Raw genomic sequence first — 24,170 nt, forward strand, 5'->3', positions numbered from 1 at the left:
TTTGCCTCTAGCTACTTTGAGCTGATAAATGGCATCATTCTGCTCTCTACAGATTTTTTAAAAGACCGCTGGAACCTCAGTCTGCAGGGTGGACAAATTTGATAATGCACTGAGTCTCAGGAGAAAAGGTAGAGTCATTCTATTAAGAGTAGTTACAGAAATTAGCAAAACAGGAGTTTGACTTTTTAACTGTCTTTCCAACTGTACTTGATCTCCTAGACGTGATCTTGCAAGTCTTTCCAGTGCTATAACTCCTTTGGAAGTGAACTTGCCTTGTCATAGAAGAGACCATGTAATGGAATAGTTCAAGTGATGTGCTATTATTTCAATAGCCACTCATGTTTGTCTCTTTGAGTATTAATACTTGGCAATTTCTGATGAAGAAGCATTAGTGTCTCAATCAATAAAGTTATCTGTTTATAGGTAAATGTCCATCTTTCATGTCCATCTTTATTAGGAATGCAATAAGGAGTACAGTAGTTTCAACTCTTCCACGCCAATAATAAAATCTTACGCAATATTGCTGACATCACCTCAGCATGGATTTGTATGGGCCAAGACCTAAGAACAATCCAGTCTTTGCTCTCATCATCACTTTCAAATTCCAGCATGGTAAATCATAAATATTCCTTGTAAAGTAGAAATTTTAGCATTTTTTGTTTGTGGAGAAAAATTTAGAAACATAACTCCTCTCTTTTGGTTTTTAATCCAGACTTAAGAATTTTTGGACTGAATAGATTTTTTTTCTTTCTTTTTTTTTTTTTTTTTTTCAAATAGAGTGCATTTGTCATTCTGCTTTCTGTATTTTACCCCAGCTAAGAAAATGTATTAAAGTGAGAAGAAATAATGTAATTTGGATCCAGTGTCCCTACATTACAGGTACAAATGAACATGAGTGCTCCTGGCTGAGCTGATATTACTCTGGAAGTCAGATGCCTGTGCTGTGCTTACCCAGTGTGTGCAATATTCAAGCCTGTGAATAAAGAAGTTCCAGAATAAAATCAATTCAGTAAGAGGAGGTTGTTGCTGACTGAGGTGAAAAGTCCTGCATATACACTACTGTCTACTATATGCACCAGCAAACCCTGCTGCAGAGCATCTAGTTGCTACAGTAATTATTGTAGAGACAAATAATGTCACTGCTAGAGGGCAAATTGAAGAGCTTCATGTCATCAACTTTATTCGTATCAAAGCAGAAGTGCTTTAAAAATCTATTACAAAAGCAACAAATCTGAACATTTACTTTTGTTTGGAAATTCTAGACATACTGAAAGCTCCACTGTTTTTCAATAAGATAAAATTACAAATGTTGAATTGTTTCTTTAAAATACATTATTGCAGTGCCACAAGTTGCTTGGAGACAAGATATTTTCTAATCACAAACAGTCTGCAGATTATACTAAGCAAATTGTAAATATGGCTGAAAAAATAAAAAAGCTACAAACTCATCTACATGTACAACCTTTTACTCCACTGGAGAAATTTTACTTGATTTAAATACAGCAAGACAAAACATCTTTCCTATAAGTGAAATTCAGGGCCTACTTAACTAATGTATTACATCTTTAGTGTACCCTCATTAATTCTGAAGTTACATCATCGGAATCTGTCATTACATTCTCTGTAACTTGTGTTTGCTGGATCCTTTCTAAAAGTGCATATGCATTTTCAAGTATGACTAGCTGTTAACAAAAAGGTGTCCCTACAATATATCTCCTTCCTGACAGCTCCTGCTGCAATAAGAATTGCCTCATCTTTTGAAATTCTTCGTTACAGCTTAGGCTTGAGCAGCATAAACCTCACAATATGTCTCAGACACTTCACATTTTACTTTCTGTCTGAATCTACTTCTTTTTGTAAGAAGCAATCTTGGAAAAAATGCATCTCATTCTGATTCTTGAGGTGTGCAATCGACTGATTTTCTAATATTTCGAAACGGGTTCTTACTGCACATTATCAGTCGATACATCCTCACTTGTCAAGCATCTGATTTCCTCTAATAAAAACCATAATTTATCCTTAAGTGGGTACCAGCAGCCTTGTGGCTGTGGCAATACAGAGCTCAGTATCAGGTAACCACTGACTGTGTGTATATATATATATATATATATATATATGCACATACAGGAGCCAGGATGAGTTTTGCAGTTTGTTCTGAACTTTTCCCCACTGTAAGTACCCTGCTAATAGTTACCAAGCTGGCTCAGGCTTGTTTCCTAGAGCTGCTCTGATACATTTGACTGCAATATAGATATTCCTTCAAGTTTTTGCATGAGGATCAAAACTACTAGTTACAAGCTGAAACTTGTACATCCATCTGATTTAGCGACAGCCTTTCATCTTTTTGACAGTTTTGCATCAACTTGTTATACAATAAAAATACTGTACATGTAAGAATCAAATCCATCAGTTGATTATGATATTTCCTAAAATAGATAAAATGGAAATGTCATGGATACTACTAAAAGCTTTTTACTGAGTGTGAAATAATGTTTCAAAAGGTGGACACTTCAGTAGCTGAAGTTACTACAAGAAATGCAATGTTTGGGAAGTGCTATATTCCCACAAGCATTTGTTACTCTGACTTATGTTATTTAATATATGATATTTAATATCACATTTCAGCTGTAATCTTGAGGGCTGATCTCTAGATCTCTGTCTCAGCGATAGCTTACCTCATGAGGCTTCTGGGCTCCACTTTGCAGCCCACAGAATGTGAGTGAAAGTCAGTCCAGAAGCAATGTATTCACATTGCTGTGATGCATGTCTGAGCTAAGCAGCTCCATTTCTCAGCTTTCTCTCTTTCTAAATCTCAACAGGACACATTAGCTTGAGCACATTAGCTTGAACTCATCATATCTGTTGGCCTGACCCTGCTGTTGGCACTTGTTTGTATGGTTGTCTTGGTTTTTAAAGAGACTTCTCCATGGTATTGTAATTTACAGTATGCTTTGCAAGACTACAGGATGAAAAAGTCTTGATTCAGTCTTGAAACATATGACAATAAGTAGGATTTTATACAGCAATATTAATGCTTATTATGCATATAGTTTGTGACACTAAAGAGCAGTTACAGAAACACATTCCCTAGCATTAAAAGCTTACAATCTAAACAAAATACATTGCACAGAAGAGATCAACATAAAAAAAGCAGAATCATTGTTTTCTTACTTTTACTGTATGTCTTGCTAACATATGGGATTGTGAGCAGAGCAAGGAGTTAAATGAGTTATTGTAATTTAAAATCAAAGATAATGAAGAGAGGGGTAGTTTGAGGAATTATTCTAAGAGTGGCTCAAAGAAATAAAATTATAGAAGGGACCTGTGGCAGGACAGAGAACAAAGGCATTATAGAAAAGATGCAGAGCAAAAGATCATTCATGACTGGGAGGTTAGAAAAATAGGAAAACAGTGTAGCAACAGAAAATAGGGTTTAATGTATTTACTTATCCATATTATTGAAGTTACAGACACTGACCAAGATGCTGTTGCAATAAGCTTCTTGCTTGATGCCTGGATATGTGACAGAGATTATCCCAGTTCTACTCATTTCAGTGAGAGCTGTAGAGGAGAACTCCTTTAGAGAGCAGGCTGAAGACTTCTATTAGCTGAAGGCCAAGGTCAAAAATCATACATAAATTTGCATGAATAAAGGCAGAAACAGTATGTCCAAATGGTGGTATGAGTCTTTTTCATACAGTAATTGCAGCCTCTGCTCCCTAAAAACATTTTCCTGTGCATCAACAAAATAGCCATTTATGGGAAGTAAGGTAAATATTACAGACTGCAGTTTTGAAGAAAGACTTGCTGAGCAGCAGAGGGCTAAATGGTAATAGGCAATGTAAAAAAACCAGCATAGGCAATAGCATTCCTTCACCCCACTGGTTGATGTAAGATTGATTAATAGAAGTAGTAGAATAAAGATATAAATTGGAGTAATTCCATCCATCCAGTAATTCCTAAAATAATGTATTTCTACAGCATTTCTCACTGCAGGCATTTAGAATTTTAGGAGCTAGGCCACAGATACCTCAGCTGTTCAGGTTTATTGAATATGCTTTGGAGATTATTTTGACTGAGCAAACTGATGGATATCAGAAACTTCAAGTATTTCTTGATGTCTAGCTGCTCTCTCTTTCATTTTTGTACCTCCAGTTTAAATGTCTTGGTAATTGTTTCTGTGCCTGCATTGTCCATAATGATAAAGGAGGTAGAGCAGTACAAGGTTAAAAATGGACAACAAGCCAACAGCAACATTAAATCCAATGAAAATATCTGTGAAGAACAAAAAATAAATGAAAAGGGAGTTAATGAAAGACATACGTATATACCATTTTAGATGCAAAGCTAACAGTCTAATTACATATATGTACAATGGTAATATTTCTGGCAAGATCACATTTACTGAGAGATGCGACATAAGAACATATACTTCAGTCGTGGAAATTTATAGATTGCTTCCTGTACATAGGTAAATCTTACTCCCAGATTTCCATAGGGCAGGAGGGACTATGTGTAGTTGATGAAAAAAGAAAAAGTAGTTTCATCAGGGATCAGCAAAATGGTGAATATATGCAGGACAGGGGAAATAATGGGACTATTGAAAAGTAACATGTATTGCCTTGCTCTTCTCCTCCCTCCCAGAAATAATATTCAGGCGGGAAGAGGTTATCAGCTCTCAGGTGTTGGTAGTCCAAGGCAAATAGCCACCATATTTGCATGGATCAGCTGCACTCAGTACAACTGAGTACAGTGGTATCTTCAGTACATAGTGCATATGGCAGAAATACAGATGCACAAATCTTACCATGCATTTGCAAGCCGTTTTTGCTTTGCGTCTGCAGAAAGTCTGATGTATCCAACATGCACAGGACACTTGTATAACACCCACATCCATACTTCTCTTAGACATTTTCAACAAGTGGAAATCTAGTTTTGGCCATGGCCTTTAGGCAGCTCCTTTTGTGAATATGCTAATTTAATTTCTACTGATATTCCTTGTCCATAGTAAATCTGACCCACACTTAAAGGGAAATCTATTGATTCTGTGAAAGGTATGAAGTTTGGAGCCATTGATAAAATATCTGCTAATGTCTTATGTGGAAAATACAGAACTGTTACACTACCTTTCATTTTGTCTTTCTTCCCACATTCTTTTGACCAGTTTTCTGTAATCACAGGAGAAACTAGTTCAGCAAACTTCTCAAGTGGACAAGAAGAGGTGCACCCTGGCAAAGTGAGGAGATAAGGATCCTTTGAAGTGTCGTTCCGATAATGCATTTCGATGCTATATTGCCTGATTAACAACATTGAAAAGCTTTTTAAAAAAGGTTCTTAAATAGAAGGTTTCCTACTTTGAGACAAAATGTTGGAAATAGGCTCTAACATCCTACTCTAGAACCTGTTCTCCAAGAATGGAGGCTTTGTGAAAGACATCTGCAAAGCCCACTTTGCCAAAGCTGGTTATTTAACTGCTCAGATCACCAGTCAGCTGAAAAGCTCCTTCTGAAGGCTCCTTGAATGGCACCAGCCCTGGATTCTTCTAAGCCAACTGGCTTACTGTGGGAGTTATGTCGTGGAAATGTTCTTGCTATCATGTGAAGAATCGGGAAAAAGTATTTTACCATTTACTTCCCTCTCATAAGGCTTGTTTTACCTCTTGTTCCTGCCTTTCATAGCACACATGCACATCCAGAAAACATAATTTTCTCTAGTTTTAATATAACTTTGTGCCTATGTGCTGGTCAGTGAAGTAGCCATTAAAATCAAAATTGTATCTCCTCAAATATTTGAGAGAAAAATGGTTTTGGGGAAGAGGGTAGCAAATTCTAAACACTCTTTCTTGCATAAATAAGAAGATACTTGCCCATTGCTTTCTTGGTAGAGTTCAAAAAACTGGCAAGCAGCATATGGTGGCAGTTTTCCATTGAAAATATTGAGAGCAATCTGGAGGGCCCCAAGTGTGGTGTCATGCTATTGGAGAAAAAAAAAATCCACCCTTTACACTCAATTAAGTCAACTACCATTCACCCAGAGTAATGAGACAAGAGTAGAGAGGAAGTGGAAATCAAGATAAAAGAAAACCTGTGTAAATTTGACCATAAAAATGTGTTCAGTATATTCACCATTGGGAAAAACATGTTAACTGATTACTACAGACAGCAGGAGGCATTTCCAAAGAGTTTCTGCAGTATGTGTCTTACACCATCTGGCAGGATTTTGAAGACAGATACTGAAGGAAAGCAAGATGTGGTCTGAGTAATGAATTTAGTTTTTCAGTGCATTTTCTCTTTTCCTTCCTTCAGTAGTGTTTTTTGTTCCAAGGTCAGATTAAGGCAGTGTAAGGTAGTATATTCTAAGGCATTTCAAGTGAAAGTACAAGTAATTTTTTTCAGGTAGTATACCAGACAAATAGTTGTGTGCAAAGACTATTCTCCTTACTTCCACTTCAGAATGTTTTCAATTGTTCCTTCTGTTTGGATTCATACTATGAAATCTCAGTTTGACTTCCATTTTTATGGGATCAGTTACCCACCCACCTGCAGTTTCTTCATCTACCCGTTATCCCCATCTTGCAGGGATCGTAGGAACAGGAGCTGAAGGCAGGAAGTCCAAACACTTTGATGAATAAATTTTGCAAGCATCTTTAGATATATATATATCTGCTAGACCTATTTATGTTCTAGTCTAGCAGCTATGGTTTAATTATTATTCAGGTTCTGGAATTTTTTAGGCTGATCAGTTTCAAAAATAACAGTATACTTGTACTCAAGATATTAAAGCAGAAGTGAAAAATCTGGATGCACTGCTTTTTTCCTTTTCAAAAATAACGTAGTAGCACTAGAAACGTGTAGAAAGGACAGTGAGAAAGATTTGAGGTATCAAGTAGTTTCTATATGAGAAAAGATTAAATAGGGTAGGACTCTGTCTTGGAAAAGGAAATCTGGAAGAGGAATGACCGACAATAGTAAATTCATGAGTGACCCAGAAAAAGCGAATAAAGTGTGTTTTTCTTTAACATTGAAGTCATTGTCACAGGATGTTGCAGAATCCAAAAGTATAAATGCATTTAAAAAGTGATTAGGTAAGTTGATGGAAGACAGTCTGTCAAGAGATACTAAACACAGAGAGATTCTGTTTCAGGAAGTCCCTAAGACACAGATTGCTGGAAGGTTTTATCACTCTCTCCTGGCATTATTCTCACATTCATCCCTGCCTTTGGCCCTTGTTAGAGACAGAATAATGAATGAGCTAAGCAGATCTTGGCCTGATGAAAGTGGCCCTCTTCACCCTCTAAAATAAATAAAATAATAATAGTAGTAATAAAAAAGAACCCACAGAGAGGTTTGGAGGCACAGCTGAAGTTCTGCGATGTGCCAGTATCTTTGGAGCACTTCAGGAAAGATGCAGCTAATAGAAACTGCACCATTAAGTTGTAGGAATAATGAATGGTAAAATGCATAGTTTTCTTTGCCAAATATAGTTTAACTGAAACCGAGGTGAGATTCATGCGTATACTGTGTTCTTGCACTGATTGGTGTTCAGCTTGTTAGCTGACTTAAACTGTATTATATTATTCTTTCATTTAACTTACTTTACTGGTAAAATCACAGCAAGATTTATGAAAGATGAAAATACTCACTGCAGAGTAGACCTCCATTTTTCTTGGTTTTGAAGAATTGACAGCTTGTTTAATACTGTTTAAAATAATATTCACAAGGACACCTTAAAAAGATGGGAAAAAAGGAAGTGGAAAATGAAGGTATAATGTATGAATGGAAACAAAAAAGACAAAATATTGTGACTATCAAATCTAAGACATCTACTCAGGCCTCATACTCATTTTTTAGTTTACTAAAATTTTGTAACTCCAGAGAAGATATTACAGAGGAGAAATATATGATTCATCATCCCGGTCAAGTGAAGAGGCAGGATCACAGGAAATCATCTAGAACCATCCTGAGAACTGGGGATAATGACAGTTCCAGTTCTGTTATGCTGAGATCTCCTCTCCATCCTTTTTTTTTGTTTGTTTGTAGTGTTGAAATAATGACAACTGTGCTGGTCTCTACATGGCAAAGAAGTATTTTAACTGTTTACTTCCAACAAGTAACACATTATTGCTTCTTCATTTTTTCCAAAGCTCTTTTGTACTACTTCTCCAGCCCAAAGGTATTCTAAAGCCAATGGGTGAGGGCAGCAGAAATTCCCTGAAGCACAGTTTATATCATTCTAAGCAAAGAGGATGTAACTGGTATGCCAGTGAACATTAGATAAATAGTCTTGGCCATGTGATGTGGTCATCTGCCAGCTAGTGGGCTTTACTGCAGATTGGAGCCTCTAATTACTGTGTGTCTTGACCAGTGGTGTGTATGCCTAGGTGATAGATCTGCTAATAATTTTTTACCTAGATCTACGCTGCTCAGTAGGTGCATTAGAAAGCCTAGCCTCAAATGTTCCAGCCTGCAAATATTCAAGCTCAATTGTTTTGATTTCCTACTCATGGATACCTGGGAATCATATGATAAATTCCTGGGTTGTGTCCTGAAGTAGTGTCAGAAGGTACAGCACAGTCTGTGTGCCCCCATTTTGGAACTAAGCAGTAGTCCCAGTTCTTGTAGTTCTTGCAATATAGACATAACTGGAATCTCTCAGCTTCTATTCTGATCAGACTGTTTTGGAGCAGCTTTATATCACTCAGAGAGCTACCAATGTGTTGCCAGTGTTTTGACACAATATATAACCAGTACATCAAAGGGAAAAAAAAAGAACAGGAAACAATTCAAGGAAATGTTGGAGAAACAACTTAATCTAACCTACTGTAAGAAAAGTAATGATCATAACCATGAGAGCCTGATTTATTCCCTTAATTTCTATATTTTTAAAAGTCCTAATCCCTTAAATAATCTGGAAAAAATTAAGATATTAATTTTTGCACCTTGTTGCAGTATCTTATCCATGCAAGTGCCAATGTTCAGCACATATTTACTTAATACGGCATCCAATGTCCATAGTTTCAAATCATGGGTTTGTTTGAATAATTTTGCATTAGTAAAGTGACAGGATGTTGCATTTTATCATAGGTATTATCTCCTCCTTTCTTAGAGCTATGCATTTTTTGATTTACCTCCTTGTAGTCGTGATTTCTCTTCTGTTTTATAAACCCCAAATAATGAGAGTAAGGACAATTCTGCCAGTTTTTCCATCTTGTCAATTACATCTTTGGTGGCCCATACAGGGAGAGTGTAATTGTGAATACCCTAGTGATAAAGGAAAACAAAAGAATGTTTTTAATTCATTGGTTTCCATCATCCCATCATCTACCCTCACGCTACTAAGTTTAGACTTTCTGAGGCTGTTCTGCAATTCTTTGCTCAGTGCGGTTTTACTCTGGAGCATGCCCTGAAACACATTTTGTGGGAATGGGGGTCACTCTGAAGTGAGTGAATGGGCAGAGCAGAAGCACCTGTGTGAAGGTGATTTCTTGTAGGTAAAATGTGTTCTTGCTATAGAGATACATGTTTTTGGTGAGAAATATTGCAGACATATGTCTTCTTCTCTTCCTTTCTCTGGGTCTTCAGGTTATAAATATCTAATTTTTTCTGCCTTTCCATACAGTTGTGCCCATACCAGTTCTAACACTGGGCAACTAGAGACGAGTATCACTCTCCAGTCATGTAACAGTAACAGTGACAGTGTCTTATCATGTTTAATTACCTGTTTGTAGAGGATGTGTTCAAAAGCCTTAATACACTGCTGGTAGTGACTGGGGCCAAATGGAATTATCCCATACTTGGGGTCAGTTTGGGCTTTTTTAACTGGTAGCAATCACCGTCTCAAAAATTTTTAACTGATAGGTCATGATCTTTCATGATCTCTCATGTTCAAAATCTTAAGTATTTTCATTTTTACATGTTGATGGTTTAAAGCTAATAATTTCATTTCTCCGTTAAAAATCAGAAATACATTATAGCCAGCACACTTGAATAATTCTATAGCAGCATATTGGGAAGGGGGAAAAGGAAATAATGGGAATGGTAACAGTCCTTAAAACATGAAATGGAAATGACAGTCTCCCAAGGTGTATACCATGCTTTGCAGTTATCTCTTACCAAAGCACTACAATATAACTTAGATTCAAATTTAAAAAAAAAAAAAAAAAAGAAAAAGAAAAAAAGAAATGTAGGAGAGAAGACAACTCATTCCAGTGAAAACACATTGCCTAGTTTAATTGAAACCCCGACGCTGGAGTTACGTTCTTCCCCAGCACCTATTGATTTATTATTACCTCACAAAGTAGAGTATCATATGTATTCCAGAGCTGGAAATTGTCCAGTATTTTAAGGTGGTTTAGTTCAAGCCCTGTGTTAACGGCCATTGTTTGTAAAAAACCCTGTGGGGAAAAAGTGAAGAGTATACTACAAATACTCAAGCATACATGCAGATAGATTCACTAACACCCAACCTTTTCACAGAATTCTCACAGAATCACAGAATAAGCTGAGTTGGAAGGGACCTACAGGGATCATTGAGTCCAGCTCCAGCCCTGCACAGGACACCCCAAGAATCACACCGTGTGCCTGAGAGCGTTGTCCAAAAGCTTCTTGATCTCTGTCAGCCTTGGTGCTGTGACCACTTCCCTGGGGAGCCTGTTCCAGTGCCTGACCGCCCTCTGGGTGAAAAACCTTTCTCTAGTATGTAACCTAAACAGGGTTTTAATTTTTTTCAATTTATTTTTGCATTTTAACAAAAGATAAAAATGCAATTCCATAACTTCTATGACTTAATTACCTTCCTTTTTCTCACATCTCGGGGGGTTTTTTTGTTTATTTTCTCTTACCATGTATGGTTGTATTCTATTTTGAAATTCTTTAGATGTTTGTGTTTCTTGCTGAAGTTCATCAAAACGGGGACAGTTGGGCAGAGGAAAATTCAGCCTCTGAAACATGAAAAGCAAAACTTAGAATAGTTCTAAAATTATCAACACTCCTCTGTTTTTTCTGTTGCTGAGATTAATGGAGTAGTATTTTTAGGTAGATTCATGGCTGTGCTTGATCTACTCAATAATTGTTTGTTTGGGTACCTTAATCATGAATTGAGTTTACATAGGTGATAGACTGTGGTAGTTTGACTTTTCAATGGCTACTTGATACCATGATAGGTTGATTTCCCTCAATTGAACTGATTTTGGCAAAAAGAAATTGCACATGTCTGTCAGGGGATTGCTTTGACAAATGGGTCAGGGTCCATGGCGAGAAATTTTAAGAAGCCATTTCCCTCTCATTTTCTGAATCCCCCCAGATATAACTTAACTCCACCTGGTCCTGGAACCTAAATTGCTTCTGCATCTACACATCCAGCTCTCCCAGTACATTTTGGTAAGCATTTTAAATAGCACTTCATAGACAGAACTTGAAACGAGAGTGACAAATAAATTGTGCTCCTGAAATATCAAAAGGCTATCAGCCTCAAGGCTCTGTTCTTTAGAGATATGGTTCACTTTAATTACTCCAAGTGTATGCATTACAAGGTCACATGATAGTACATATTTGATTTGAACAACATGTAAATACACGCATCCTTCAAACTCTGAGCTCTGTCAAGTATGGTTTGTATCAATTGCAGAAAGACAAATGATACCTGATACAGCATAAAGTGCCAGTGAAAAGCCGTGATGAACAAAACAAGCTTGTGGTGGTTCAGCACTTTATGTCACATCACCAGGGCATTTTTGACCCAGCACTAGTATTATCTTATAACATTAACAGACTGCACTTCCAGCATGTCTCCAAGGTGAAGTTGGCAGCAGCCACCAACTGACCGTAGCCCACTTTCACTTGGATGGATTTCCAAGGGTGTAATTTGTCTGTAACAGCAGCACATTGGAGGACGAAGGCTCAAAGCTGCAATATGAAACTGGGGAATGTTGTTTAATTACACAATAACAAATGTTTCTCTCACTGTATGTCTTAATTATCCCTATCTAGTTGTTATTAATTAAGCCACTCCCTTTGGCTTCATTAAGCAGTACTCTACTGTTGCCTGTCAAGTCTTGATAGATCTCAGTGGCTTAAAAATAAGCTGTGATTATGGTTTTTTACAGGACCATACCTGGCTTCAGTTTCCCACTTTGTGTTGCTTGGGGCTTGAAAATACCTTCAAACATCTGCTTGGTTTAACAAGGGAACAATGTTTTTTCCAGGTGATTTGCATATATAAAAGGCATTTTGAGTTGCTGCAGAGGTGTGTTTGAGAGAAGTGTCAATACCCATTCCTGAAGCAGCCACAGAAGTGATGAGGTACTAGAGACTCCTACAAATGAGCTTGCCTTCCCCAAACAGGTTATTACATTGCACTGTGATTCCCCTAAGGGCTTTGAGGTACTATATGGACAAAGCTCTGACCACTTTGATGCCTTTTTGTCTTCTGTTGAAAGAATTTCCTCTGGTGTCCCACATTTAAATAACAGTGACAGCATTCTTTTCTGTTGAGGAACAGGGCTAAATTTCTGGCTGAATCACACGTTTCCTAATCCAGTTTGCAGAAACCCTTTTTCTCTGTACCTGCTTTCAAACATGGTGGCCAAGAATGAAGGAACATCAAAGGGGGAGGGGTGTGGCAGCCCCCTGAAGACTGAGTCCATCCTCTGATGTTGGTGACAGGCAGTTATGTAATAGGGGGTTTGTACAAATTTCCTTAAAGTCAACTTCTGTCCTCAAAGCCAGAAATAAACGAGGCTTTCTGTTGGATACACTGTTCCTTACGCAGTCCTTGTCACGAGCAAGTGAAATTAAAATCTAAACCTGAGTCAGCCAGAGAGAGCTACATGAAAACTTTTTCTACAGGACCTATTATTCAGGTAGGTCTACTCTTATGATCTGCAAGAGAAGTGCTAGGGTTTCGTTAAATGTTTCTGTAGCACTGAGCATAAAAGAGCCCTTGTCTGTAATTAGAATGCCTAAATGCTACCAGAATAGGAAGGTAATAATTTTGAGGTCATTACAGTGGCTGGGGAAAATTCAATTCCTTGAATAAACTATGGAACAAACTTGCCAAAGAGACAAGATCTGCCCAGTTGAGTGGTGTTTAGAAAAGCGCTTGTTTCCTGTAAAGACTTAGGGCAACTTCCCCAGAATACTGTCCAAAAGTGTTCTGGTCAGAAGGAATGACCTTGGAGAAAATGGTAGGGTATATGACTATTCAGGTATTCTGCAACTATGGAAGGAGGATTTTCATGTAGCTATTACAGTTGACCTATGACATACTTGGCAGCCAGTAGCTGCATTTGGTATTTTCTGTTATATTGAACTCAAAAAGCATGAAAATGTTTTTTAGCTTTTTTCCTTTTTTTTCTGGTTTTTTTTGCTTATGTGAAAGTTTAAGACTTTATAGAATGCTTCTAGCCAGTACTCACCTGCTCTGCTGATTTTTGAAAAATATGAACTGGAATGGGTTGCCAGAGAAGCTCAGGGTTCCAAATTTGGCTGCTAGTTGGTGGAAAGAGGCCGGAAAGGTATGACTGGGCACTCATAATGGTGCGATCATAATCTGTACTTTGGATGTAAAACTGAAAATAGAATGGCAAAGAATTAAAGATGAAATGGAAACTGTAATAATAATAGGGAAATTTTACCCAACTTGTCAATCCTGACTTCTTGTTTCCAGTTTTATGTGTTTACATAAAGTCAAAACAGTGAAACCATAACTCAGCTTTCCGGGGCCCTACTTCAGTTTCATAAATGGAATTGCCAAAGCATCTTTTAATTTGGAATCTAACCCTCAGACTGAACTGAGAGAATAAGAAAGCATCATTTCAAAGAAGAAAGCTCTCTATCTTTTGAGATTCAGAAAAACATTGGTACATGTAGACATGGGGACATGATTTAGTGGTGGACAGGTTAACAGTTGGTCTTGAAATTCATAAAGGTCTTTTCCCACATAAATGATTCTATAATCTATCAGTGATACGTCAGGAATATTAAGGTACTTAAAAACATAAACATCTCTTGGAAGCATAGCAAAGGTCTTTCATACCTTCCCATAATGCATCCCTCCTATATAGATCAAAATGTTAGTGGTGTCTTCCCCATGATGGATCTTTAGTGTATGATAATCACATCCAAACAGCTGTTAGACCTCTCTTTTACAGGATGAAGTATGTAAGCATGGCCCATCACATGACTGGATAGGCATTTATCTTTCAACAAGGTAAAACAATAATGGGTCACTGTATAAATTCCCAACTCATTCGGTGGTGTGGAGCTGTTCAGTGTGGGAAAATTAGGCTGGGAAAGACCCAAACAGAATTAAGAGCTGAAAGTTAGACTTTATTCTGTTTTTAACTTGACATAAGTCTGACTTTCAAAAATGTTCTTCTGTTACCTTAATTTCTCCATTAATGAAATGAGTATGATAATGTGCTTTTATAAGTCCATAGTTCTGCTATGCCAGAGAAATGTGCTCCAGACAGATCTGCTCTATACCTCTTGCCGGTTGTATGTGCTGTTCAAGAAGCTGGAATATCTTTTCCTCATGTACTGTCCAAGTTCAAATAGCTGCTGCATTCCAATCTGTAAGGCAAGCATATGGGTGACTACCAGATTAAGGTGACTGGAGGGTTTTAATGTAGAAATGTCTTATCTTTTTTTTTTTGTCATTAGCAATCAGCTTTTAAGTGGTCATTAACTGTACAACATACTGTTATTGTGGTTTAACCCCAGTTGGCAAATGAACACCACACAACTGCTCACTCACTCTCCCCTGTTGAAATCAGGGAGAGGATCAGAAGAGTGAAGGTGGGAAAACTCAGGGGTTTAAAGACAGTTTGATATGCAAAGCAAAAGCCAAACGTGCAAGCAAAGCAGCACAAGGAATTTATTCACCACTTCCCATGGACAGGCAGGTGTTAAGCCTCCAGGAAAGCAGGGCTCCATCACAGTTACTTGGCAAAACAAATGACATCAAGATGAATGTCTGCCCCTTTCTCCTTCTCCACCAAGTTTTATATGCTGCGCATGGCACCATATGGTACAGTATATCTCTTTGGTCAGTGGACATCAGTTGTCCCAGCTGTATCCCCTCCCTACTTCTTGTGCACCCCCAGACAAACTCAGGGTGGTACAAGAAGCAGAAAAGGCCTTGAATCTGTTTAAGCCCTGCTCAGCAGTAACAAAAACATCCCTGCATTATCAGCACTGTTTTCAGCACAAAACCAAAACAGAGCCCCATACCAGCTCTCTCTCAGCCAAAACCAGAACAACTGTGTATGTTTCAGGTGATCTAGAATTTTTAACAGAAATGTTCACTTATATCTATGAAGAAATTATATGTTCTGAAATGCTAAGATTGCAAAATCTGCTACAGAAAGGCAATGCTCCTGATTCTATACAAATACTGTTTCCACGGTGCTGTAGATCTGTAGACACTGATCAACGTTGTCCTTTACAATGTATGTCACTTAGTGACAGCTGAGAGAGGATGACTGACAACCTAGCATTTATCATTGTCATTGCTCTGTTATTTGTTCAACCTTGTAAATTTGTGGCTTACATTTCATGCCTTAAGTAGCATTCTTCTGTCTTTGCCTTGGTGTGCCTGCAGTTGTCTTAGGTTGCACACTGTCTTTTCTGTTATTAATTTCTAAAGCTTGAGCTGAACTTTTAAACTTCTTCCTATCAGAGAAATACATTCTTACTACTGTTCCTAAAAAGATAGCAAAATAGCAAAAAGCTCTCAAAAAAGTCAATGCCAAAGCAGGAACTTCTTCTTACTACATAAGCTAGGTACCTAAGATAGTAATGCATTGTTTCAGTGATTGAATTTTACAGATATTTCAAGCCTCCCTTCAAACATTAAACAGTGAACTGTCTCTGTTTCATACTTCTGCACTATGACAAAGTGTTATTAGGAAATGCATTGGCTTCTTTATGCTCCAGAGCTTCATATGTCAAATACGGTCAAAGAGCTAAGGCTTGATGTTAAAATGCCAGAGCAACAAGTAGGTTCAGAGCATCCTAGTGAAACTCTGGGCAACAAGTGGCCTTCTTAGAAGACACGTTGTCCCCAGAAGCAACCTTCTCCTGCGAGTCTTCTGGTTTTTTGTGGTTGTCAGTCCAATGATGAGATGTGGACTCAGGGCTCAGTGCTTAATGGTCATTAGAACTTCATCAATGTTAACAGTACAGTGTTTAAACTTGCCATTTATTTGAATGCAGACACACTATCAAGAAGCTGTTGCTTTTAGGAAGGTAGTTATAAAGTTATGGTGAACAAGATTTCAATTCAACAATAGCTGAATTAATAACATTGTAAAGTGTTTATGAATTACTGGGTTTGGTATTTGCTAATAGCAACTATCAGAACTTGGGATTTGCAAATGCTTTAGTGACACACACAAAAAACATCTCCCCACTTCCTCTTTTAGTAGCATTTGTAAGTTCTTCTAAGGAAGTCAACCTACCTTGGTGAGCTGTCCAAACCCCTGGGGCCATTCGCTTTCTTTGTGTAGATCAGTTGGAAAGTTTACAATTGGCGTTCGGTCACCATGTCGGAAAACCTAACAATGTAACCAGTAAAAAACCCTTGAGTTCATTACTGTTAACAATCCTTTCTTATCTAACTAGGAGTCAAGCATACATTATACTTCCAGTGTAATTTTTCAAGTGAAAACATTGGAGAGTCTGCAGAAGCCTGGTCAAGTAGGATGTGAATACATCCTTTACATTCAAGAATATGTATAATTAGATAGGAATTAAGTGGGCATAAGCCTGGTGATTCTTCCTCCTAGAACATAAAATTAATCACCCAAGATGTTGATGTTGGGATTGCGTTCACAGCTAGGCCTCTAGACAGGAAATCTGACTGAATTTTGGAAACTCAGCACTTCTGAATATTAAGCCAGTTACTGATGTACTTAGATTAGTATTTCATTTCTTTGTCATAGACATTTGAAATTTTCCAGTAACTGTTTTTTTCATAGAAGTATCTTTAAAAGTATTTCTATGTACACATGGATCTTATGCTCAATTTCTCAATCATCCTAAAATATAAAGATGAAAGAGTATAAACATTCACATTGTTATCTTAATTAATACTTCCATTATTAATACTTCTACATACACGTATAAAAATATTTTTGAAAATCTGTAGGATTTTATTTCTATCAAATTCTATCAAATTCCGTGAGAGCAAAGAGTTTGGTTCCTTTACTATCCTGGACACTCCAGCATGGTCAATATTAGTGTGATGCATTCAATCATATTATTTTTAATAAAAAAAAAATTAAATGAACCTTTTTTGTATTTTTATTCCAGCATACAAAGAAAATGACAACCCTAAATTTAAATATTCTGAAAAACAGAATTATCCCCCCTAAGCATATGATGTGTGGGCTCAGAAAAATTAAATTCATAAAAGTTTCATATGAAAGGAAATGCTAAATACAAATTCCCAGGGCTCCAGACAAGCTGCCAGGATGCTGATTCAAACTTTTGGAAAAATTTACCTTTCCTTATCAATGTTCCCATCATCAGCTTAATTCCTGACTTAGCACAATAAAATGACAATGTAGCAGCCTGGTATATTTGTTAATAAAATTACATTTATTCCTTAAAACCTCAGTGGTATATAATTTGTTTATAGTTAATACTCTCCACTGCCTCATTAAGCCACATCATTCTTACCTAGACATCAGAGAGGGTTGTACACTCTAGTTAGTTTGCCACTCCCACTGGGAAGTGTTTCATATTTATATTTTTCAAAGTAAACACCAGTGGTGTGACTTAATGTTTTAATTGCAACACACACCCTTTCCATCAGCTTTCTCTATTAATGTGAACAAACCTGTGCTAGAGCAGGTACTTCAGAGATGGAAAATACTATCCATTAAAGGCAAATATAATTAGATTTCTCCCTCTGTTCATTTTCTATAATAGACAACAAAGTTTGCTAGAGTATAAGTTACCATTAGAACCATGTAGAAGACTGCTTATTATGTTTTTTGTTTTGCTAGTTGAATTTCACTGACAATGTCGGCAACCCAAAATGAATATTTTGCAGCAAATCAAGGAGGATTTTTCACCCTCATCATAAAGTTTGTTGTTTGGGGTTTTATTTTCCTTCTCTATGCAATTTTTAGTTATCTTTAAATCTATTTTCTTACTAATTTGGAATCTCAGTTGGTTCTTGATAACAATTTCTCAGTGTGCCCATAGTGAACAGGAGAATAAGTAAAGAGCTACAGTGTCTGGTGGCTGATTCAGCTGTGTGCAAGAAAAATGAATGAGAAGGACTTTTGTACTGCTGCACATTTCCTTATGCTGGCATACATAGGTGTCAGGTAGGATTCATAAGTTTTTCTGGACACGCTGGTGCCTGTGTGAAGAATGAAGGTTTATTTCCCTATTACAATATAGCTGCATCCTCTCTTGTTAAATTATTCAACTTCACAGAAAAGCATTTCTATGGGTAACTAACAGCTGCTCGAACTGACTGACATGTTTAAATGACTATTTTTTATGTCTATTTTAGGCAGTATTTAACAATAGATCCACACTTGGCCAATAAATATGCCCTTTTTATTATTGAAAAATCACTGACAATGTGTTAGATTTTAAATACTGGTTTGTGATGTTTTATGTTTAAAGTATGACATAACCCTGAGCATGTCACAACAGTCATTCTACAAGTCACAACACTCAACCCCTAAAAGCTTTCAACAAGCTGGTACAGAGTAGCATTTTACCTGAATAGAGGTTAGTGTGCAAAAAGATCAAGATCAAAAGATATATTGAATATATGAGCAGGAGATATAAAGAATAGTATTTCATTTCTTTGTAACCTTAAGAAATTGAAGGAGTGGAGGGTGTGTTCTTCTAAAAAGAAGCACAGTTTCTTTAAGTCCACACAAAGTAAGAAAGAGTTCACCTCCTTGTTCGTAGTTCTGCACCTCATTGCAAGGTGTCACATAAATATGATATGAATACTAAGCTGGAGCAGCAAGTAGGGAACAAACACTTAAAAAAGCAGAACCCTGTTTTTAGGAATTGAAGGACAAAGCTTCTTAGCCAAATGATTTTTGTATGTGCTCAAACCTTGCTACTTCTGAAAATGACCTTGCTTAAGTTGCAGTTGCAAATGAAACAATGACAGTGTGGACAACCACTTAACCTAGAAGACTAACTTATTCACTCATAGCTACGTCTTAGGAGACTTTTTTAAAAATTTGAAACTGTGTTTTTCATTAGAACACCAGATTATAGGTGTTCATTAGAACACCTGATAGGAAAAGAAGGTGTATTCCTGCAGATCTTGCCTTACTCATCAATATGTGTTTCTGAACACTCATAATTTCAGCTTTGTTAAAAATGATTTGTTTCTTCAAATTAACTTAAAAACATTTGTTCTGCAGCATTTATTACTCCTGGCCTACAGATTGCCTTCCTGACCTTTCAGAAGACACAGAACATGGCAGAATGAGAGAAAAGGAGAAAGGAAGCCTCATAAAAGGTGAAAAGACACCAGAAATCAAGAAAGAAGGGAGGGTGAGGGGAATGTACACAAGAAGAGCAAAGCAAATCTGTTTACTATATTAATTTTGGCACTCCTTTTTGAAGTGCTTTGCCTCAGTTCTCAAAAGCAATAGGTGGATAATTACCAAATCCATTACCCTTTCGTTCCACTCTGATACAGCTTGAACCTGATTTGGTGTCTGGGTTCATCCATTCACTCTTGGTAACTTTGTGAGTGTGATCACTTCATATGAAAATGGTCACATGACTCAGACTTTGGCCAGCATTTGCTTCCATTGTTGTCAGGTGAAAAATCATATTGGAGGCAAACTGGTGCAGGGGAGAGGGTGAACTGAGAACATGGCACATGTAGTATACACATATATACATAAGATCTTCCTTTAGAAATGCCAGTGAAGTATCTGTCTCTGAGTGATAGTGAGCCTCTTGCAGACACTAATTAACAGACTTCAAACAAAAAGATTTCTTACTTTGAAGCCAGCAATAGGAATGAAGAAACAAAAGTCAAGTGGAACCATCAATCTGCCAGTTCAGGGAAACCAGAGATGTAGAAATACTGAGCATGTTTAGTCAAAGTTTCAGATGGCTTAGCTTGATTAGACTAATCACGCTCAGAGACAACACGCTCAGTCAACACTTCCTATCCTGAGTTGTAAGAAAGACATGATGAAATCACAGTACCTCAGCAACCACACCTCTTTGTCTATATGACAGGTGAAATGTGTGCGTGTGTAGAGGCAGAAGTTACAGGGAAGAACTTCTTTAAACAGAGGCAATAAATCAGTATTTCATTTCTACTTGGGTGCCTGATTGTCCTAAAGTTCTTTAAATTTAAATTCTGCCTTTAATCTTAAATTCAGTGCAAAAGAGTTATGGTGAAGGCTAGTGTTTACATGTAAACAAGGAAATTTAAAAAGCCTTTCCACAAATTGGCTTGAATTAGGGCTTTTCAGACAAAAGGACTTGTGGCCAATAATCAAAACGCACAGAATCAGCACGAAGTTGGAAGTTGTGAGGAGAGAGTGAGACAGTTTCTCAGGCACAGCACAGTTCTAGAAGTGAGCAAAAGCGAACATTTATCTGTTTTTCTTCTCCTCTGCAGATGTATTTTATATTGTGCAGTTCTGCTAAGAAAGTTTTAAAAAGTCATTGTGACAATTTTCACAATGCAGTAATACTCCCAGGTGAAAATGTAGTAACTTACATAGGAGAGCTGGAGAATGGCTGTTCAATTATCTCAGAAAGATGCCTTTTAGACTTGCTTTGACTGTAGCAATATCCCCATTATATCCCATTATATCAGTGATATGCTCTGGGGTCAGTTCCTATTCTATTTATTTATGCTAGTAATTCTGTTCCTACGAAAATTCAATTAATGAGTTCAAAAGGCAAAATTAGAGTATACGTAAATGATGCCTTGAGAAAAGAAAATGTATACTGTGATAAGATTAAACCTATTGTAACTTTTTAGGTGATTGGTCAGCCTAAACAAAAGTAACAGGATTAAAAGGAAGACAGGTTAAATGAAATTTTTTGACTATTTTAATATTTATTGTGACAAGCTACCCTAAAAATTGGGGTTTTTTTTGTTAGGTGGCTGCAGTTATGGTAAGCAGATGATTTTGGATAAGAAGCCTCTATCTCCATAATGGTAAGCATTTCCAGTAACTCTCTGCAAAACCATGACATTGTCAGAACACAGTAACAGCTACAATTCAATAAAAATCTCATTCCTCTCAAGGAGTTAATGCTCCAAGGCGTGCTGTTTTCATCTGTGTGTCCATTTCTCCCTGTTATCATTGAAACAACATTTAAGTATATTGCTATATACAGAATGTTACTGGAATTAGCGTTGGGTCCCTGCTATGTGTGGTGTCTCAGCAGAAGTAGGAACTGGTTTTTCCTGTGCACTCTGGCCTCCCCCCAAGCTGTGCATCTACAGTGCAGCCAATAGACAGCTGTGCATGAAATACTTTATCTAGGGTCAGATGGTATGTTTGGAACACAGTATTTCTGCCTCTTACCTGTATGCACGCATAATGTCTCAGAGAAAGGCTGAAGGAGAAGATCTTCAAGTGCCTATTTATAAAAATTTATTCCAATCCCCTCAACTCTGTATAGAAAATATTCCTTTGGGCTAACTATTCTTTATCATTATACCTTTTATTTAAAAAAAAAGAATGAAAAGGACTATGGTTCAACCTTCATGATCCAAAGTATCACATTGAATTAATCTCTCTTTTTCTAGAGATATTTGAGAAAGTGGCATTGAAGTAGTGTTTAGCTACTTTGAAATAGGAAATGGACCAGCAAAAGAATTATTAAAGTCCGTTTGCAGCCTAACTGAAGTTAATGCAACACATGTCAAATCTCTACATAAAAATGCCTATCTATTTCTGTTTCTCAGTGTACTGCTGTGACAACACAGTTATTGTGAAATGGAAATTTGTGTTTGTTTTTGGGTGGTAACTTCTGTAACATCATAAGCTTCAGCTTCCAAGCATAGAAGAGGTAGTCCATAATCACCAGCTCTCACATTATGCATTGGAGTGTCAGCTTAAACTAAGGAAGAATAGGTAAATGTAGACTTTGCATCTCTTAACTCCTCTGCACTATGCATCTACCACAAAGTCAGTTATCTTGGTATAATAACTGGAGCTTAGGAGATGAAAATTCTAATAATTAGAGACATTTTTGTCTTTCTTTAAGTAAGGTCTTTAAGCTCAGTAAGCAAAAGGGCAGCAGTAGTTATTTTAAAGTTTGAAGACAGGCAAAGCAACTGCACACCTTGTCTGATTCAACAGACATGTAATTCTGTCCCTGTATTCCCCACAACAAAACAGAGAACAAATCTACTTACTACAACCACAAACTTCAGTTCTCGTGCTGCAGTAGTCTGTTGAAGAAGAATGAGAATAATGTGAAAAGAAAAACACAGGATCCTAGACGGGTTGGGAAGCCATATCACACCCATGCTGACAGAAGAGGAAAAAAGGCTTTGTAGCTCCAGCAGCTGCTCAGGCTGAACTGTGAGACGTCAGGCTGTACTTTCAGAAGGGGTGGAACTGCCGCCGGTGCATTTCAAATCCAAGAGGAATGTTGTGTGACTACGCAACAAATTGCATCGCCCTTTGTTTTCAAATTACTGTTTACATTCTTTTAAATGAAATCATAATTCAGGTCCTTTTTTTCCTGTAATATTTTTCTCTTTTGGGGTGTAAGGATGAAGTTAAAATACAAAGGAATTGCTGAGCATTCCTAATGCTTCAACCTACCTGTTCTGTTTTGACTTCTCAGTGCTTGGAATTGTTCCAAACTATAGCATGGCCATGAGAATGAGCTCAGAACCAAGAGCTAGGCAATACTGTTTCTCTTTGCTGCTCAGCCAGTCCACTTTTCAGCTTCCTTCCCCTCATTTGTTTGTCCTCTTCCACATTATCACTGTGAAATCAGAGTAATTATTTAAAACAACATTTCATGTGGGTTAAAATTTTCAGTCCCTCAGATAAAATACTTGGATAAATCTTGTGACAGGTATGCTCTTTAAGACCCTTGCTGGGCAGTTATTTGCTTAATTTGTGTGGGTTTTTTTTTCCCCTTGGAGTATTCCTTTACTTCCCCTTTGGAACTGCTTATCTTTTTTGGCCTCCAATCTCTAAAAAATTTCTAGTGAACAAGTCCTGGAACTCACATTTTTATTGTTGCTCTTACAGTAGCTCACTGGCTTTGAGAAGGTTGCTCAGCTTGCCTCTGCTGACTTCCTCTCTATAAAATAAGAATAATTACACTTGTAGACTTGATTACGTAAGCATTTTGTGAGTAAATGAATTAGTTTGCAGAGATCTATAAGCAGAGTTCTTAAAATGCTAAAACTTCAGGTCCTTTGTGTATTGTTGTTCCATTCCTATCATACCCAAACCTGTCTCAGGGTCCTCTGCTGAGCTCTCTGCAGCAGTATTTTCTACAACAAGTATTTTACTGTTTACCCGAAATTCCATCTTTAGGGCCTTAAAGCCCACTAAGCCTCAGGTATTCTCTTCTCTGCGTTGTGTGAATGTCCTTATGTATCCACTTTGACGGATGGGTCTGGAAGGGAGGAGTACCACAGCTCCCAGACTTTCCTGTCTGTCTTCTCAGTCCATTCCCAGTTTTCAGCAGTTGGACTTCTTTCTTCCTCCACTGTTATGTCCCCACCCTCCTTTTTGATCTTTCCTGGTGTGATTTTTGCCTATGCAGAAGGTGCATGAGAGTAATCTGAACTTCATAAATATATAATATGTTGTCTTTCTGAAAACAAACATGAGCTGATCATCTTCCTCCATTATTTAAGAAAGCAGGTCATAAAATATACTTTCTTTAGAATACTTCAATATACCTCAAAAAATCAAGAATGGATGTCCTGCTTTTTTAATATGTATAATGCGTGGTTCCTAAGCTATTTGATTAAGGATCGCTGTTGCCTCTTGGAATCTTTTCTTGTCCTTCTAGAGACCTTATCATGAAATTCATAACTGACTAGTTTTTATAAGATTTGCTGGTTTATTGTGTTTCGCTGATGGGTGACTATGACTGCTGAAGTCTCACTATTATGGAACCATTATAATGACTTCACTTTAGGACTGGAACTCAAATTTTTTGTGC

General features: G+C 37.3%; 1 protein-coding gene across 1 annotated transcript; it reads right to left on the reverse strand.

Moving 5' to 3' along the window:
* Positions 1–1,154: 1,154 nt before the first annotated feature.
* ACP3 (acid phosphatase 3) lies at positions 1,155–22,584 on the reverse strand. The gene is made up of 11 exons (XM_032106675.1): positions 22,390–22,584; positions 16,460–16,555; positions 14,484–14,570; positions 13,415–13,567; positions 10,841–10,939; positions 10,289–10,393; positions 9,128–9,260; positions 7,643–7,725; positions 5,867–5,973; positions 5,127–5,296; positions 1,155–4,275 (listed from the first exon to the last, which is right to left on the reverse strand). The coding sequence occupies exons 1-11, from the start codon at positions 22,501–22,503 to the stop codon at positions 4,157–4,159; spliced, it is 1,266 nt and encodes a 421-aa protein (XP_031962566.1). The 5' UTR covers positions 22,504–22,584; the 3' UTR covers positions 1,155–4,156.
* Positions 22,585–24,170: the final 1,586 nt, after the last annotated feature.

The sequence above is a fragment of the Corvus moneduloides genome, chromosome 1, assembly GCF_009650955.1.
Source record: "Corvus moneduloides isolate bCorMon1 chromosome 1, bCorMon1.pri, whole genome shotgun sequence".
NCBI classification, from domain to species: Eukaryota; Metazoa; Chordata; class Aves; order Passeriformes; family Corvidae; genus Corvus; species Corvus moneduloides.